This window comes from Girardinichthys multiradiatus, chromosome 18 (genome assembly GCF_021462225.1).
Source record: "Girardinichthys multiradiatus isolate DD_20200921_A chromosome 18, DD_fGirMul_XY1, whole genome shotgun sequence".
Taxonomy (NCBI): Eukaryota; Metazoa; Chordata; class Actinopteri; order Cyprinodontiformes; family Goodeidae; genus Girardinichthys; species Girardinichthys multiradiatus.
In genome coordinates this window covers 17,493,213-17,511,425 of record NC_061810.1, presented here as the reverse complement: position 1 = coordinate 17,511,425, position 18,213 = coordinate 17,493,213, and the positions used below count along the sequence as shown (strand labels likewise).

The following is an 18,213-nucleotide window of genomic DNA, read 5'->3' as shown; positions in this document are numbered from 1 at the left end:
CAGCTTCAGCTGTCTGTCGATGCCGGGAAAGAAAGACAAGTTGCTTTGCAAGTCCATGCTGAGAGGGACAGAAATAGCTGTGACCAGGACTGTGGGAGTGCTCATTTATACCATTAAACCTTTACTTTTATTTAAAGAGGTTATTTCTTTATTATTTAACTGTATAGGCTATAGTCAAGCTATCCTGCTTTGAGCCTACAATTAACATAAACCGCCTTAAATCAATGAAAGCAACAAACATACAAAATTAAAAGATAAATGTTGAGCCTCGTGTGTGTGTGTGTGTGTGTGTGTGTGTGTGTGTGTGTGTGTGTGTGTGTGTGTGTGTCTTTTAAGTATGTATTTTTTTAATGCTAAACGATTAAAAAAAAAATGTTCCGTGGTATGAGTTCACAACGTTGAAGTTAGTATCTGATTCGGCACCGATTAAAGGGTTATTCCGCTCCATTTGTCGACTACTGTCTCTTTGGTTTTGCCCTGGATCATTTGATGCTCATTATAAACACGGTCAAACCTTTATTTATTTGTGAAGACTGGAAAATAAATTTGTTTTATACATTTTGCGCCAAACTATACAGGTCAAACCTTGAAAGAATGTTTCAATGGTAATGACAGATTTTTTGAAACAAAGTCTGTAAAAAAATCATTATTTATTATCTGAAAATAGAAAAGGTGAGTTTAAAGCTTTTTTGGTCTAGTTAAATAGGATTTACTTTGAAAACAAGCCCACCCCACCCACAAACCCTGAACAGAATTATTTTACATTAATAACAGATTCTATAAAACACAGTATAGGATGATTGTAAAACCTTAGAAACATTGATTTTATTATTTTATTTAGCGTCTTCGTCTGCTTAATTTGGGTCCAACTTGAAAACTGCCCAAAAGACTGCTCATACCTGGACAGAAGTATTCTATACTAATAACACATTCTATGAAGTACAGTTTGTGATTTGTGAAACCTTTATTCAATTACTGAAAACTCCAAAAATGTGATAGTAAGCGTTTTTGGCTTCCTACTCACCATAGATAGGGGTCCAACTTAAAAACTTACCTACATAGGCTGTTCAATCCTGGACAAAGTTATTCTACACCAGTGAGAGATTGTATAAAAACAGTTTGTGACACTTTATTTAAATTATCAAAATTAATATAGGTGGCTTCCAAATCTTTTTGTTCTCATCCCTTTGGATGGGGTCCACCGCTCAGAAAGGCCAAACCTAGATGGAATTATTCTAAAGGAATAGGCATGGGCATGACATTGTCGCAGTGTGATAAAGTTGAGTAAAAATATAGCGGTTTCACTATATTTACACAAAAAAAGTTTCAAAAAGTATAGCATGATCCAATTGCTTTTATTTAAAATCATCATCCCAACTGCTTCTAAAATAATAAAATTGTTATTTATTCCAGTTAAATCAATGTTGTCTGTGAGAAACATTATGGTTTGTTTTTGTTTTGGTACATAGTGTTTTCTGATTGAGATTTGGTCTAATTTAGAATAGACATAAATAATTTCAAATTTTAGCTAAATGTATTGTTTAAGTGCCTACTGTGAAGAATCTGTTCATTCTGTCCATCAATGGTTGCACAAAAATAAATTGATATTCACTGGTTAATTGTTCAAATCCGTCTGCTCAGGTAGACATGCAATCTATAACAGTGTTACTTTGGTCATTCTATTTGGTGGCTCTCCAGTTTCACACCATGACTGTCTGCTCTTTGTTCTGACCAGAAATTTTTCCAGCCAATTTCTTCCTTTCTTCTATGCAAGGGACAAATGTCGTAGAGTTCTTTTGACCGGCTGACCATCAGTGTGCAGCAACCAGAAAACTCTGCTCACTCCGGCACTTTCTTTTGTATGTTATTAAAAGTAGTAGCAGTTACTAAACTGTAACTTTTCAAAACCTTGCTGTACCTTGATAAAAGTGTTTAATCCTATGTTGCATATTTTTTATTAGGTATTCAGAATACAATATCTTGATTGGACAAAATATGTTAAAATACGTATGAATTATGTAATAAAATACATTTTAAGGCAAGTATCCAGTATTCTGTAACTATCCTATCCAAGTGTTCTCACCTGATTTTATTTTACATAGCAATTTTTCAGCCATCTTTGTTGGTATATACATTTTTATTGTTATTTGTTGTTTTTGAAAGTAAACTTTTGCATTAATAAAACAATTGTCATTTGTTGTATTTTAATATGACTAACACAATATAAAAAACATTTGGGCCTAAGATGACAGTTCACATCTGGCCTACATCCCTCAATGGATGATGGGCCCCCTCTGGCTCAGGGCTGGTTTGCCAGAGGTTACCTGATATCTGTGCCAGCCCTGGGCCAGTGGGGGTCCGTAATTCATTGAGGGATGTAGGCCAGATGTGAGTGCTGGATGTGGGCCACATGTGGCCAAGACCAGCTTTGCTATGTGGGAGTAACCTGCCCATTACTACTGCAGAATAATTCTTGCCAGGTTTGGCCCGACTATGTATAAAAATTAAAACAAGTCTTAAAATCGTCTTTTTTTCTGCTTTCTCAAATTGAATAGAAGCGTCACAGATGACAAGGAAAATAATCCAGGTCATGTTTGATCATTCTAACTATTTTAGATTTTAAACTAGAGTGGTTTAAATGTACCCTACACTCATTAAATGTAGAGGAATAGCACTGTAATAAAGTTTCGAATCAGATGCTAACTTCAATGTCGTTATGAGCTCCGCAGCGGGTGCCATGACAACCGCGTTTTTCAATTTGTAAAAATCCGGTTTGGCAATAAAGATACAAACAAGATAAGATTAGAAAGACATTTAATCAGCAATGGCTGCTTGGTTTTGACAGGAAAAAGAGATCCCCTAGTTAATATTTTATAAAGTTTGGTGCCCAATTCTTCTTAAATGTATACCTCCTTTTTCCAATGGATAAGGGTGATTGTGATATAGCGAGCTGCAGCACTAACACCTCAAGGTGGTCCAGTCCCTGCTGTGATTCTGATGGCCCTGAGCATCCATCTAACTGTGAGGAGAGAGCTGACAGGACTCCAGGTGACCAGCAATCACCCACACTGCAAGGATCAAAGCAATCTGAATACAGTAAATGTCATGCAGAATGTAATTGGCTGCAGATGGAACTATGTTAGATGCAACCAACTCTGTTATAACCAAATTTACTTTTCCCTTCAGGTACCAAAGGGGCCCAGAAGCAGAAGATGAAGCATGAAATCCAAAAGCTGCCTCCAATCAGCCCCCTGCAAGGTTCAAAGCCAAGAAACCAGTCTGCCAACATGAACTGCATCTGGATGTTGAAGAGCCAGGTTTGGGATCTGCAGCAACAGCTGAGTGAAGCCAGGACTGAGAACAAACTGCTGAAGAAAGTCCAGCATCGCCACATGGTGGTGCAGCAGAACTTCAGAGACCCAGAGGACAGCATCTCCCAGGTTGGATGGTAATCTCATCTCCTCAGGTGCAATGTCATGCAAAAATCATGTAGGTTCTCCCCTTGTTTCCAGATTTTAGCCAAGCACAAGAATGAAACCAAAGCTCTTCAGGGTATGCTCCGTGAAATCCGCATGTGCCGTGACAACCTGGCCAGACAGCTGCAGGCCACAGAAAGAAAGCTGCTCAGCACCAAGTATGCTCTGCAACACCTGCAGCAGCTCAACCTAGACCACAGTCTGCTGGAGAGAGAGGAGCTAACCCTGAGGCTGGCCAAGGCCACTTCACAGCTGGATGACAAGGACAGGAGAATACAGGTGTGAAACAGCATAGTATGGAGGCTTAAATATAGCCCACTTTAATGTTAGAATCGGTATGCATGATCAATCCCTAAATTTATGAGCCCTCAAGCTTAACCCTTTTATTTTATACAGCTCTGCATTTTTTTGCCATTCCCTTCTATTTTTAGAACATGGAGAGAACCCTCGAGTTGCACCAGGAATCATTCAAACGACAAATGGACACGGAACAAAGAAAGATCAGAGAGGCAAGAAAAGCATCCAGCTGCCTGCAAGAGTACGTCCATCAGCTAACCAGGGAACTGCAGGTACGCATGAAAAGACTGATACATATCACTTTTAGTTTCTCTAAAAGGTGCCGACCAAACGATCACAGTGATGCCTCGGTCATTAAAGCAGATATTGCTACTTTTGGCAGTGTGGTCATGTCAGATTTTTATAAAAAATCTTTGTTTTATTTAGTCTTATGTAATATTCGAACTTTCTAAAAAAACAGATTTTTGGAGTTTTCAGTAGCTGAAAGTCATAATCATTACAATTACCAGCAATGAAATCTCAAAACATACCACTCTTTGCATAGGAGTTTCACTTTTTCTAAATGAATTACTGAAACAACTTTCTGATGATGTTCTAATTTGCTGAGATGCCTCTGTATCTACTCTCAATGACTATGGATGTGTAATACACATCTTTTGTTTTTTCTTAAATAGCTCAGAGAAAAACAAGTGCAGAAACATAACATTTATTACCACTGGATTGTTAAAGGACCTAGCAAAAAAGGTAAAGTTAAAAAATAAACTACTTTAACAAAGGTTATTCGTACATTTCTGATGACTGTGACTCATACTTCTAGGTAGAGAGAATAAGATGGTGCAAACAGATGGGTTGGTCCTATTACCACATGGTTTTTTGAATGGAGATGTGTTGGCACAAATAGAGGGCCTGGTAAACCAAGAGGAGTCTGTCAATTGAGTAAATATCAAGTTTCATACCTGCTCAGGTATGTTACACTCAGATCTAATTTGTTGAATTATGCTAAATGCTATGAAGGCAATTGGATATTTTAGGTATAGACCGTGTCTATGTAAAGTGTCCTTGATCGTCCCAGCCCTGTTGACTGTCTTGTCATTTCAGCATTATAACAATCAAGTGCATCAATCTTTGCTTATTGAAAACCCAGAGAGAAACATTTCTGACAACACTACATTAGAGGACGACCACCCAGACAAGTCAAATAGAGGTAAACATGGTGCAGGTTGTAAACAAGGTAGTAAAGAGAGAAAAAACAGAAAATATTTTTTTTTTAATTGAATGTGTCATCTCAGGAAACGTGTTTTTCTAAGAAAATACAAGTGAGAAAAGTTATTTGGAAGAAAGCCCAGAACAGAGCCAGAACACCAAGCTGAGAGCAACTGGGTCAAAGAAACCGAGGCTTTAGAAGCTTTACAGCTGTTAGAAGACAGACACAGAAGATGGAAATGACCTGCGATTTGGAAACAACCCTGAATGCAACAATGTCGCAGAAGAGTTAATGCACACTTCTAAACAAAACAGAATGAGCTACATGTCTAAGCAGTCAGTTCAGAACTTGCACAGCGAACCTTTCGGCTAACCACCTATAACACCTTGCTGCCATTTTTGTGAATAAACCTGTAAACAAAATTCCATTGTGGTAATGAAAGCATTGTTTTTTTGTTGTAATAAATTCCATAAATATTAGTGTTCATGTTGTGCTTTATTTTGACAAAGCACGGCTGTGCAGATCTACTGTGCTGATTATAACTGAACAAAAATTATCTGAGTTGTTTTTGCTGGATATTTCCCAATTTGGAAAAGTTCAAATAAAAATACTAAATTCTTTATTCGTCTTTTCTTAAAAAGAAAATGTCACAATTTAAAACACATTTTTATCCCATTGATAAGAAACCAAAACATTAAACATAAATAGTAAACACAAAGTTACAATAACAATAAATAATACTGCAATTGCGGAGCAGCAGCTTTTTGCTCGTAATAATCACCAAACAGAACATTCATTTCAAGAAGACGAGCAGACGTTTCTGAGTCACAGCGCAGCTCTCTAGCTGAAGGCATTAAGGCCCAGTGTGATCACTTTGTTGCAAACCACCAGCCAGCATGTGATTCCCACGCCACCTGTAAGAAGAGAACACCTTTGTGAGTCTAAGCTCCTGTAGCTCAGGACTATATTAGCACCAACTGATTGGTTAAAAATACAAAGAATGTGCCAGTATATCTACTAAGACATTATTTAAACAGGTTACGCTGTGATGGTTTAATATTTAATGGAAGTCAATCTTGCGGTGCCATCAGGTTTAATCAGAAACAGCAACAACAGCACCAGATACTGAAACTTTGGAGAACATTTGAAACTTTTAATGTAGGAGGGTTCTTGACAACCCAGTTCCTGGTTTTCCTAATATAAAAAAATCAAAACACTAAAATGTAATCTGATCCACCATGGTTTTTTTTTTAGAAAATACCCTCATTGCTGGTGGGTTCTGTGATCATTGCTCTGACTCCAGAACATCTTGAAACCGATTTAAAGCGGCATTTCACTGACCAGTCATTTAATTGTGCACCTTATTAATAAAACTGTACTCTGTGTTTTATTTGGATTGTCCTATATCAGATTCAACAAGGAAAGCAGACTGACTACCTGCCACTCCGGTTGGGAAAGCTACTAGTCGCTCCACAGGGGCGATCCATTTACTGGGGACCACGGTCACTGGATCAGAATAGTACTTCCATATCAGTGAAACCATTAGAATAGCCTGTAGACAGAAAGTAATATACATTTGAAATTAAAACAAGTCCCTTCCTTGCTACTACTGGTCCTTCTCAAAATATTAGCATATTGTGATAAAGTTCATTATTTTCCATAATGTCATGATGAAAATTTAACATTCATATATTTTAGATTCATTGCACACTAACTGAAATATTTCAGGTCTTTTATTGTCTTAATACGGATGATTTTGGCATACAGCTCATGAAAACCCAAAATTCCTATCTCACAAAATTAGCATATCATTAAAAGGGTCTCTAAACGTGCTATGGACCTAATCATCTGAATCAACGAGTTAACTCTAAACACCTGCAAAAGATTCCTGAGGCCTTTAAAACTCCCAGCCTGGTTCATCACTCAAAACCCCAATCATGGGTAAGACTGCCGACCTGACTGCAGTCCAGAAGGCCACTATTGACACCCTCAAGCAAGAGGGTAAGACACAGAAAGAAATTTCTGAACGAATAGGCTGTTCCCAGAGTGCTGTATCAAGGCACCTCAGTGGGAAGTCTGTGGGAAGGAAAAAGTGTGGCAGAAAACGCTGCACAACGAGAAGAGGTGACCGGACCCTGAGGAAGATTGTGGAGAAGGGCCGATTCCAGACCTTGGGGGACCTGCGGAAATGGGCTACAGGTGCCGCATTCCCCAGGTCAAGCCACTTTTGAACCAGAAACAGCAGCAGAAGCGCCTGACCTGGGCTACAGAGAAGCAGCACTGGACTGTTGCTCAGTGGTCCAAAGTACTTTTTTCGGATGAAATCATATTCTGCATGTCTATCGGAAATCAAGGTGCCAGAGTCTGGAGGAAGACTGGGGAGAAGGAAATGCCAAAATGCCAGAAGTCCAGTGTCAAGTACCCACAGTCAGTGATGGTCTGGGGTGCCGTGTCAGCTGCTGGTGTTGGTCCACTGTGTTTTATCAAGGGCAGGGTCAATGCAGCTAGCTATCAGGAGATTTTGGAGCACTTCATGCTTCCATCTGCTGAAAAGCTTTATGGAGATGAAGATTTCCTTTTTCAGCACGACCTGGCACCTGCTCACAGTGTCAAAACCACTGGTAAATGGTTTACTGACCATGGTATCACTGTGCTCAATTGGCCTGCCAACTCTCCTGACCTGAACCCCATAGAGAATCTGTGGGATATTGTGAAGAGAACGTTGAGAGACTCAAGACCCAACACTCTGGATGAGCTAAAGGCCGCTATCGAAGCATCCTGGGCCTCCATAAGACCTCAGCAGTGCCACAGGCTGATTGCCTCCATGCCACGCCGCATTGAAGCAGTCATTTCTGCAAAAGGATTCCCGACCAAGTATTGAGTGCATAACTGTACATGATTATTTGAAGGTTGATGTTTTTTGTATTAAAAACACTTTTCTTTTATTGGTCGGATGAAATATGCTAATTTTGTGAGATAGGAATTTTGGGTTTTCATGAGCTGTATGCCAAAATCATCCGTATTAAGACAATAAAAGACCTGAAATATTTCAGTTAGTGTGCAATGAATCTAAAATATATGAATGTTAAATTTTCATCATGACATTATGGAAAATAATGAACTTTATCACAATATGCTAATATTTTGAGAAGGACCTGTATATACAGCTTGTCACAATGATTTATTTTATTTATTTTCTAATAAAATCTATAATTTGAGATCAGATAGATCATTAGAGGTATAATGTAACTTAGAAATATATAAGTGCTTTGGCTTGTTTTGTCCACCTACCTGCAGTATGTAAAAGACAATGTTCACAACCCACTTCATTTTGGCTTGTTGAGCTGTTCTGGACTGCACTGCAAAAGTAAATTAAACATCTATTAAACCACAGCAATTACGATTATTATTTAATCCAATCATCTGTGATATTTGGACACAATTAATTGATATTATTATGTAGGTAGTGATCTAACACCAGCATAGGTGCCTTTTATCTTTATAATGTATTTCAGATAATCAGAGTTAAGGAGCACGAGTTAATTAATTTAGCAGTTGTACAAACATTAGGTATGTGGCCAGATGTAGACATCTAGTTTGTTGGAGAAACGGTCCTGAGGTTGTCTGTAAACGACAACAGGCAGCAGTTGCTCCTAGCAACCACTCAGTAAGCATCAAACCTCCAGCCACTTCCTGCAGTTGTTGCGGCAGATCTAAACAGCTGTGAAACATTGAGCACGTCTCCCTTTGAGTCAAGCCCATACTGTTTGAAAATATGCTTGTTCTCCGTGTTTCACAATGGAGACAACGTGAGGCCCTACAAAGGTTTAAATGCAGCGTCTCGCAAAATTATTCATACCCTTGAACTTTTTCACGTTGTCATAATATGACCAAAAAGTGAAGTAGTTGGATTTTTTATATTAAGCAACCAGCATTACTGTGAAGTGGAAGGAAATGGATACATATGTTTTTAACAAATAAATATCTGAGAAGTGTTGCCTTTACAGTATATTCAGCACATCTGGGTCAATACTTTCAATGTCCCTGACGGCTTTGCACATCCAGCAACTGGAGGTTTTGCCTATTCTTCTTCACTAAACAACTCAAACTCGGTTTTTGTGGAGTGTACGACAAATAGTTGTTCTGTCAACCAAAGGTGTCCTGATACTATTAAAGAACATATCCTACATTTCGCTAGCTTCTAAAAGGTATTCGTGCTATTCCTTAAGTATGATGTCTTTCTTGTATTGGTGAACATGTGTGTTAATTTTCATCTTACCATGTGTTTTAAGCTTATCCGTAGTTTTGTTAATTTTGCGCTCCAGCCTGGCATATCTTGCAAACTCATCCATCATGCTGATGGAGGACTGCTCCTTCTTCATCTGCTGAATTTCAGTCCTCATCTCACTTTCTTGTTCTGCATCTTTCTGCACCATCTTTGACAGCTTAAAGGAAAACAAAACCAGCATTACTGAGCACACAGGTCTGAGTATTACTGTGGAGGAAGTAGTTCATTAATGGCAGTAGAGAAAAATGGTTCTGAAACTTCTTTATGACAAGTACCACTTCAGTGCATTCCAATATTTTCAACTACCACCACTTTGACAGCCTTCAACTCATTCTGCTATAGCATCATAAAACAAAACAAAAATGTTTCTGATCCATTGGAACTGCTTGATCAGTTGAAGGACGCAGTATATTTATGACTTCCATTTTAATTCAGACATTGTAAGTTGCAAATTTGTAATAAGAAAATTTATTAGAAAGGTCCACAAAGGTTAAAATTATGTGTGAGAAAGTGAAAGGTTCTGGCCTCAGAATCCAATATGGCTGAGGTACATTTAAAACTTAGTAATAATCGGTTAACAGAATTCTAAAGTAAACTATTTCATCTGAAAGAGGAATGAAATAACTTTTAAAAAATAATCTGCCTTTTCAGTGGTCAAAATAAATGTCAGGTAATGTCCTTGTGATAGTTGTTTTATTCAGCCAAAAGGTGAACTCTGTTATTTTAGAACAAGATTTGTTTAAGCAATAAAACCAGCGACAGAGATTATTCTGCACTGAAACAAAATGCATTCAATTTGCCTTCTGTTTCAAATTGAACACTGAAGTTAAATCCTGAAAGCAATAAACTGTGTCTAATTTTTGATGGAATCTGAATGTACGGACAAAAAACGCATGCACTCATGTTTCAAATATAGCTACTTGAAAACACTCGGTTTATAAAAAACAAAAAACTACTCATTTTCAGCTAAATGGGACAGTTTAATTTACCCAATACGTCAGCAATTAATCCTAGCTATGCTGTAAACGAAAATAAAAAAAAAAACTATAATTATATTCTGGGTATGTTGTCTTATCAGTGGAAATTCTTGAAACTGCGAGCTACAAAAGTAGAAAACGAGCTGATTATGAGAATGACCAAACTAGGGACTGGAATATGGGGTAAGAACGCTGTCAAAAACAATGTGAATGTAAAGACGGAAATGTGTGCATATTAGTCGATAGTTGTGCATAAGTAAAATCCAAAAGAGGTATTGTATATTTTCTCTATAAGAATACAAAATAAAATGTTACAGCTTCAAGAAATTACAAACACAAAGTTCATGTTTACAGTTGTGATTTATGCTTTATGAATACAATATGCTACAACAGTTTGTGAATACGATTTATTTTCTTTGAGAATACGAATTTACATCAGCGACTTGGTGTCACGTGATCTCAGGCTCAGAATATAGTGGGTGGAGTTATACAATGATACAGTAGGTGGCAGTATACACCTCTGAATTTGTTGCGAACCGCCAGCAGAAGAAGAGAAGAAGCAGCAGCACTAGCGCCAAAAGAACGGACCAAGAAACTACGGTACAAAGCCAGGCAATGTTAAAAAGTTTATATATGTCTTAATGTCGTTAATATATGCTCTTGGTCCGTTCTTTTGGCGGTAGTGCTGCTGCTTCTTCTCTTCTTCTGCTGGCGGTTCGCAACAAATTCAGAGGTGTATACTGCCACCTACTGTATCATTGTATAACTCCACCCACTATATTCTGAGCCTGAGATCACGTGACACCAAGTCGCGGATGTAAATTCGTATTCTCAAAGAAAATAAATCGTATTCACAAACTGTTATAGCATATTGTATTCATAAAGCATAAATCACAACTGTAAACTTGAACTTTGTGTTTGTAATTTCTTGAAGTTGTAACATTTTATTTTGTATTCTTATAGAAAAAATATACAATACCTCTTTTGGATTTTACTTATGCACAACTATTGACTAACATGCACACATTTCCGTCTTTACATTCACATTGTTTTTGACAGCGTTCTTACCCCATACCTGGAAAGTGAACCATAGCCACACTCGCTGACATGCTTGGCCTGGGTTGAGAGGTTTTTGAAGTCTTGTTCCGTCCTGTTCAGCAAGGCTTTCACGTAGAGAGAAAATGAATAGCACATATGTGACAAGAGGGCAGATCGCGTTTAACCAGGATAACTCAAACTATAAACATTTATTGGGTCTCTGGCTAAGAATGATTTGGAATAAACTACATAATTGGCCTGTTACACCAACATTGCAACAGCAGAGCAAAAAAGAAAAAGGTGGAGTGGTTGAAATGTATTTCCCCATAATGCAACAATACAATCCAAGAAACGACTTTAAAGATCTTTAATTTAGTGAACTATGGTTAGCATTATAGTTAAGCCTAAATACAAACGACTATATAAAACAGTTTCCTAAATTTTAGTAAAAGTGAAGCAGTACATTTTCCACGTCTGTTTCGTAACTTCATCGGGCTGTGGTGAGAACCCCGCGGTCCACCAGTTAAATTATGCCTTGTTTTGTTTAGCACCGCAAGCTAACTATTAGCTTTGTTGAAGGCTAAGCTAGGCCAAGCTAGCAGCGGTTAGCTTAGCCTTCTGTCAAAGACACATAACAGTATTGCATAAACCACCACGACACAGCGCTTACATTGTTTTGATGGTTCGCAAATGCAAGCTAGAACCCCATACTTACAAAAGAAGAAATGGTAGGCAGGAGTATTTTCATGAGATTGCAGAGAAACACGGAGCCCAGCACCAGGAACCATGCACAGCCTGTCGCCATGTTTCTCCCAGTCAGCGCACTGTTACAGGTGATGCTGGATTGCTTATGCAAAACCACAACCTAGTGAAATTTTCTTTAAAAACAAACACTTCCGTGCAAAATGCTAACAGAATGATGTGGCATATTTTCCCTTAGAAGTGCTTTATATGCATATGCGTGTGAATGTATTGTTGCCGGTTTTGTGACAATTCTTTAGGATTTGCTGATGTTTATATTTTCGTGACGAGTCTTTACTTCTAATCAGTCGAGCCTGTAGTTTCATCGATGTTTCTCTGCTTTTTTTTATTTATTTTTTTTTTTTTACTGTACACACCCTTAATGTTTGTTTCTCGGTTAAGCAGCCATAGTTGATTGGCACACCATCCTGCCCACACAGGTAAAGATGTTGTGTTTCAAAAATATGCTGCTTGGACCTTAAAGCCAATCACTGGCAACACTGGGCGGAGATTTACTCTTCCTGCTTGGTTGGTAGGACATGGGATAAAATATACAAGGAGCGAGGGATCCAATCCGGTTAAAGCTAGTTCTGGTACTGGTTGGACCTTAAATACAACGTTAACACACTTTCCCTGGAGGTGTAGGGTTGAGGTGTACGTTTGACCCGGAGTGTTTCTAGTTTTATCAGACGTAAAAGGTTGCATTATCTCTTTAGCTGTCTCGCCTAAAGAAAAGCAGAATGGGAAGAAAAAAGGTAAGTTTAAATATGTCTAAAATGCTTTGGTTGCAAACATTGTAAAGACAGTTTGTATTAGTAGCTGGATGTAGCAGGATAAACGTCCTCGGTGTTCAATGGGTTTGCATGGAGTCCAAGTCGGATGTACTCGGGTTCTGCCGTGTTCACAAGGGAAAAGTGGCGCCTTTTTACTCAGTCCGGGGATAACGCGCCTGTACCCCTGATAAGTTATGCATCCGCAGCAACATATCCTGATAGCAATGCAACTGCTCGGCTACTTGAAAGTCCTTGTGTGTGTTAGTGTGTGTGTTGGGATTAAACAAAGGGTTGTAACTACCGTCGGTGAAGCCTACAGGTTGCGACTGGTCGTGAAACCCGTCGGCATTTCCACCGTACCTTGTGCTCGTTTGCGTTAATGTTGCAGCGGAGACATGTGGCGCGTTTTCTCCGTGTTCGCCGCCTGTATTGCTGGGATGTAAACCTTTGACGGTGTTCACTGTTAAGATGGTGCTCGTCACTCCCGAGGCGCCCTGCCTTTTCTTTTAGGATCATCATGGCAGCGGATGTGTCCAAGAAAACAGCGACGCAGCTGGCTGTTATAAGGGGATCTGAAACCTCACATTGGATAAATATGTTTGGTTTATGTCATTAAACATGTTTGCAGGCTATCATTAATGGTGTTTCGACACGCTTTACCCCAGTCTTGAGTTAAAAACGCCCGGGAAGCCTTGCCACATATCCTACAGATTACCTAAGTTCTTGATCATTTAGCGGGAGGGAGAGGTGCCCATCCCCCTTTCATCGCACACCCACTTTAGCTCAGTCATGAATGGTTGTTGTTCAATGCTTAATTATTATTATTTTTTTTCCCCTCTCCACCTCTCTGATTTACACAGGCAACTTCTGATGCAGATGCAGCTGCAGAGGTATGTATGTCTAAATGAACCTACGTGGAAGCTGAGTTTAAAGATTTCATTTGCAGGCGGTGATTCAGATCGAGTCATAGATTGTACTGTACAGGGCAAAATGTTCATCTTTGCCCCCAACAGGCCAGTAGAAAATGCACATAAACAACAGCTGGGGGCGCTATGTAACTTAAGGCTTCCCTACTGACTGATTTATAGAAGTTGGAGATGCAAGGAACAAACTAGTGTTTTTTTAGACGTTTTTTGTTTTGTACATAAATGTCTGGGGGTTTTGTTTTTTTTCTGCTTTAAATTGTTTTTAATCCTAATTTTTGTTTGTTGATTGGTAAATAACTTGCTGACTCCCGGCTCATCAAAATTTTAATTAATTCAGAACCTTTGTTTGTTTTTCAGCCAAGACGAAAGTCCCAAAGGTTGTCAGAGGTAAGCTGTACAAACTGGAGTTCAGTTAGTGGGCTCTGCTATTACAATGCATGTGTCTCATGTTGAATTTTGTTTTATTACAGAAAGAGACCCAGGAAAAGCCACAGCCAGAGAAGACAAAGGTAGAAAGACAGTTTCCCAATGCTGGATACCTTTTTTTTTTTTACTTTACCACAACTGCGGTCAGTAGGAGTTCAGAAATCTCAATGGGCCTGGTCAGACCTGATATCGAGAGGTGTCACGGGTAATTCAGATGCAAGTAGACGGCGTTAAGTATGCGCGTTCTCCCCTGGCCCAAAAATCCTCTGAATGGTCAGATCACAGTTGTTAAATTTACATGCAAATAAACATACAGCATACCAGACGGTTAACAGTACCATCTGTTGGTCTGCTGGAGTTGGAATGTAAGTGTTGACTGTGCAAAAAGTTGTAAAAGCATCAACACAGCTGGAGGTTCATGCCAGTCACATTTTCTTTCAGAAATTTACTTTAATACAAACCTCTTATCAGGAGACCCCCAAGTCACAAAGTAGTCTTACAACCAACGTGGTGCTGATTGATAGTCCTGATACTTTTATTTGTTGTGCACGCTCTGCCCAAAAGTGCTTTTCTTTTTTTGCCTTCCACAGTTTGGGGCTGCCCTTTGGTGAACTTAACCACTGAGCGCTGTGATGGCTAGTTGTGCAAAAGATCCTAAATATCCATTAAACATCTCCTTACAAAGTAAAAAGTGGTCACCGTTGGTATGAAATGGAGCTCCCTCACACCATTGATAACACCTGTGTATTTTATTGAGATTTAATGTGATTGAGCTACACAAAGTAGCACATAACTGTGAAGTGGAAGGAAAAGCCAGCCAATAACGACAATTGCGAGTTCTGGTTGTTTTTCAGTCGCTATTGAATTAATTGTGGGTTTTACTTCAACATCTGTTGCTCCTCAATGGCAGATGGAAAACTACCGTATTTTCCACACTATAAGGCGCACTTAAAAACTATTAATTTTCTCAAAAAATGACAGTGCGCCTTGTAATCCGGAGCGCCTTATATATGGATCAATTGGTTAATTGGTTGATCCATACTGGTTGTACACGGCGCTCTGTCAAAATGTTTCAGTACGACTGGTAAACTATAAAGCCGCACCGCTTGCAGCATTACGGCTACCGTAGTCAGAGGCGTCGCCGAAGTAATAGCGGTAAACACCTGTACTGTGCTTACTCCTAGTCCAACACCACTTGTGTGTGTATAACGACCCCAAAATTGCACCTTTCAAGAGACATGCTTACGATGCTGAGTTCAAACTCAAGGCTGTCAGCTACGCAGTCGAACATGGGAATAGAGCAGCAGCGAGATAATTGAACAGTTAACGCTACTATATTGTGAATGTACTAACGTTTGATTTAGTGCATCAAACTGTTTCTTTTACGTGTTTACTGAATCAGGGAAAAGTTCCCTTTCACGTTTTAACTAACGTTTGACTTCAACTTCAACTTCATAGACTCCAATGCATTCCTAACGTGCGGTTGGCTCTATTCAATAGAATTCTATGTAGAGGAGACCTTACCATGAGAGTGAATGGAGTTATCAGAACGCTGGTTTGTAGTGTATTAATAAAGTTTGACTGACTGACTTATCTGACTGTTTTGTTGACATTCTCTTTAGCACAGCTCCATCTAGTGGATGCATAACGCAACCCCAGTCAAACGTTTGACTGCAGTAGCTTCTATTCTATGCGCCTTATAATCCGGTGCGCCCTATATATGAAAAAAGTTCTAAAATAGGCCATTCATTGAAGGTGCGCCTTATAATCCGGTGCGCCTTATAGTGCGGAAAATACGGTACGTTTGCTACAGGTGCTAAATTCCTCAACAACCAGAGAAGGTACTGTTACTGCTCTTCTTCCCACAACACTACTTTTGTGGCAGCATTACTGCACCACTCACAGGCATGGCATACGTATTACAACCCCTATTGCGGGCATAGCGGCCAAACTTTTCTGTGAGGATGCCGTCTTCAGCTCCATGTAGATGTGACCTCGGTTTGCCAGAAATTATGAAGGGGAGACGACCGAAAGTGCTCTGGTCAGACGAAATCACTGTTTAACTTGTTGGGCCATTTGCAAAATGCTATTTGTGCCTGGAAACTACAAATGGATGCACCATCCCCATAGTGATATATTGTGGGGGCAGTGTCATGCTTTGGGAATGGAAGCTGAATGGGGCTAAGAAGGCAATCCAGTAACTTAATCGGTAAGAAAACAACTGCATAAGAAAAAGAAAATCTGACTTTTTTTTTCTCCTAAAAAACATGTAATTTCTTTCCACTTCACTACTTTGTTGGTCTGTTGCTTTAAATTGGGTTTGTCACTGTAACATATTATGCAAGGCACTGCAGCTTTCCGCATAGCTGTTATCTACAGTTTATTTTCAAATGTCAAGCTCTTTTTATGCTTTACTCGTCAAAACACTAAAATGCAGCGTTCAGCTCTGTCCTGCCACTTTAACATGACATCCTACCTGTACCACTTACCTCTGTAGTCATGAAATCCTGCATGTGGAAACAAATTGCGGGTCTCTTAAGCCAGCCATGGATTTTGTTGAACAGTAGTGTTTGTGATGCAGCTGCACTAACGACTGGTGCCTTGTTGGTTTTTTTGTGAGGACTCCATGGCTTGCCTGTAGCGTAGCGAGCTTGGGAAATGCCGGTTGTTCTGTCACGGACTCATATGGCTGACCACATCCTTGGCCATTCCGGCCCTATGTACTTAAAAGCCAGAAACGGAAACGTTCTCAAAACGGGCTGAGTAGAGAAGAGCCGGCCAAAGTAGAGGTCATGGAAAAGAGGCTGTAGGGGAAGTGGCAATCCTTGTAACCCAAAGAGAACCATTTCTAGCTGTTTGATTGAAAAACAATCTATCTAGTTCTTTCCTCAATCCTTTTAACGTGGCCATGCTTTGCATTGATGTTCATGACAGGCCCCTCCGAAGACCAAGAAGGTAAAGGAGCCTGCAAAGGCCAAGGCAGAGGAGAAGAAAGAGGCCCAGGCAGAGAAAGAAGTTCCTGCAGAAAACGGAGAAGCCAAAGCTGAGGAGGTACGATACAACTAGCATCTAATGGATTCGGTTTTCTTTTTCAAAGCAAGAACTACGAAACATGTTTTGCTTTGTTCATCTACAGGCCACAGCAGCAGATGATCAGGCAGATCAAAAGGAAGACGAGGCTGAAGAGGAGAAAGAGGCAGAGTAGTGGAGCTGATTACCTGTACTCCTTTTTGTTAAATGCAGAGAATATTTTTATCAGCTATTTTCTTAAGACGGCATTGTTTTTAAGGATGTGATTGCATTTTAAAATACTTTAACATCTGTTAACTTTCCAAGGCTTTTGTGAAGGGAACGTCTGTCATTGGATTGATGGTTTTTTGTGGCATCATGCTTGTTTCAGGAGTGGGAGAGTAATTAGAGGGACCCTATCACCGGTACCATTCTCAATATGCTGTGAGTGGGATCGTGCTCTGGAAGTTGAGGCATTATTGTGTTTGTGAACTTTGGTGCACAGCCTTTCACTTTCATGTTTGTTTTTTCCATGAGAGATGAATGTTTTTAATTTTCTGATACCCCTGGTGCTTTTCTGGTACTTGTGGTACAGCAGTGAAAAATGTTGAGACATTACAGTTAGTTGTTTATCCTGTTAGGATGTCTTTGTGGTTTTGGGATTTTCTCTTTTCAAATGCATTTATGTTATGGATGGTATAAAATGCCAATTAAAGGGGTTGTTTCTGTAAAGTGCCTGTATCTAATACTTGTGTACTGTATTGTTAATGATGTGGAAGGGCTAGTAAGATATTTTTTGTTTTTACTTAATTACTCGGCAACAAAGACTGAAAGGCCAAGAGTAAAAACTGCACCCAATTCTCTAACAACCACAACCTGTGTTTCCTGTGTCCTTTCTACACTGGACAACACAATTGGTGCTAAAAAAAATTCTTAATTGTGTTGTAAGAGTATAATTTTCACTTTTTCTCTAGTAACAATCACAGACAAATGTATTTTATTACGATATTTGTTTTTTCGCCAACAAAAAGTAACACGTTTGAAATGAAGGGACCATT

At 39.3% G+C, this 18,213-nt stretch overlaps 3 protein-coding genes across 10 annotated transcripts; 2 read left to right on the top strand and 1 right to left on the bottom strand.

Annotated features, from left to right (window-relative positions):
• Positions 1 to 786: 786 nt before the first annotated feature.
• Positions 787 to 5,454, top strand: LOC124883891 (lebercilin-like protein). Of its 5 annotated transcripts, none has more exons than XM_047391340.1 (8): positions 790 to 3,048; positions 3,187 to 3,440; positions 3,513 to 3,755; positions 3,908 to 4,045; positions 4,448 to 4,517; positions 4,591 to 4,737; positions 4,872 to 4,977; positions 5,063 to 5,454. In XM_047391340.1, the coding sequence occupies exons 1-6, from the start codon at positions 2,922 to 2,924 to the stop codon at positions 4,707 to 4,709; spliced, it is 951 nt and encodes a 316-aa protein (XP_047247296.1). In that variant the 5' UTR covers positions 790 to 2,921; the 3' UTR covers positions 4,710 to 4,737; positions 4,872 to 4,977; positions 5,063 to 5,454. The 5 variants fall into 5 exon arrangements, with proteins under 5 accessions (XP_047247297.1, XP_047247293.1, XP_047247296.1 ...); XM_047391336.1 differs by having other exon boundaries at positions 790 to 3,096; XM_047391339.1 differs by having other exon boundaries at positions 790 to 3,096; positions 4,872 to 5,454.
• get1 (guided entry of tail-anchored proteins factor 1) lies at positions 5,024 to 13,640 on the bottom strand. Of its 4 annotated transcripts, none has more exons than XM_047391357.1 (5): positions 13,155 to 13,640; positions 9,257 to 9,422; positions 8,269 to 8,336; positions 6,412 to 6,529; positions 5,024 to 5,891 (listed from the first exon to the last, which is right to left on the bottom strand). In XM_047391357.1, exons 1-5 carry the CDS (start codon positions 13,311 to 13,313, stop codon positions 5,818 to 5,820), a joined length of 585 nt encoding a protein of 194 aa, XP_047247313.1. In that variant the 5' UTR covers positions 13,314 to 13,640; the 3' UTR covers positions 5,024 to 5,817. The 4 variants fall into 4 exon arrangements, with proteins under 4 accessions (XP_047247313.1, XP_047247314.1, XP_047247315.1 ...); XM_047391358.1 differs by having other exon boundaries at positions 6,415 to 6,529; positions 13,155 to 13,635; XM_047391359.1 differs by lacking the exon at positions 13,155 to 13,640 and adding an exon at positions 11,996 to 12,399.
• Positions 12,578 to 17,887, top strand: si:ch73-281n10.2 (Non-histone chromosomal protein HMG-14A-like). Its single transcript, XM_047391361.1, has 6 exons — positions 12,578 to 12,776; positions 13,655 to 13,684; positions 14,078 to 14,107; positions 14,191 to 14,229; positions 17,081 to 17,197; positions 17,283 to 17,887. The coding sequence occupies exons 1-6, from the start codon at positions 12,762 to 12,764 to the stop codon at positions 17,349 to 17,351; spliced, it is 300 nt and encodes a 99-aa protein (XP_047247317.1). The 5' UTR covers positions 12,578 to 12,761; the 3' UTR covers positions 17,352 to 17,887.
• Positions 17,888 to 18,213: the final 326 nt, after the last annotated feature.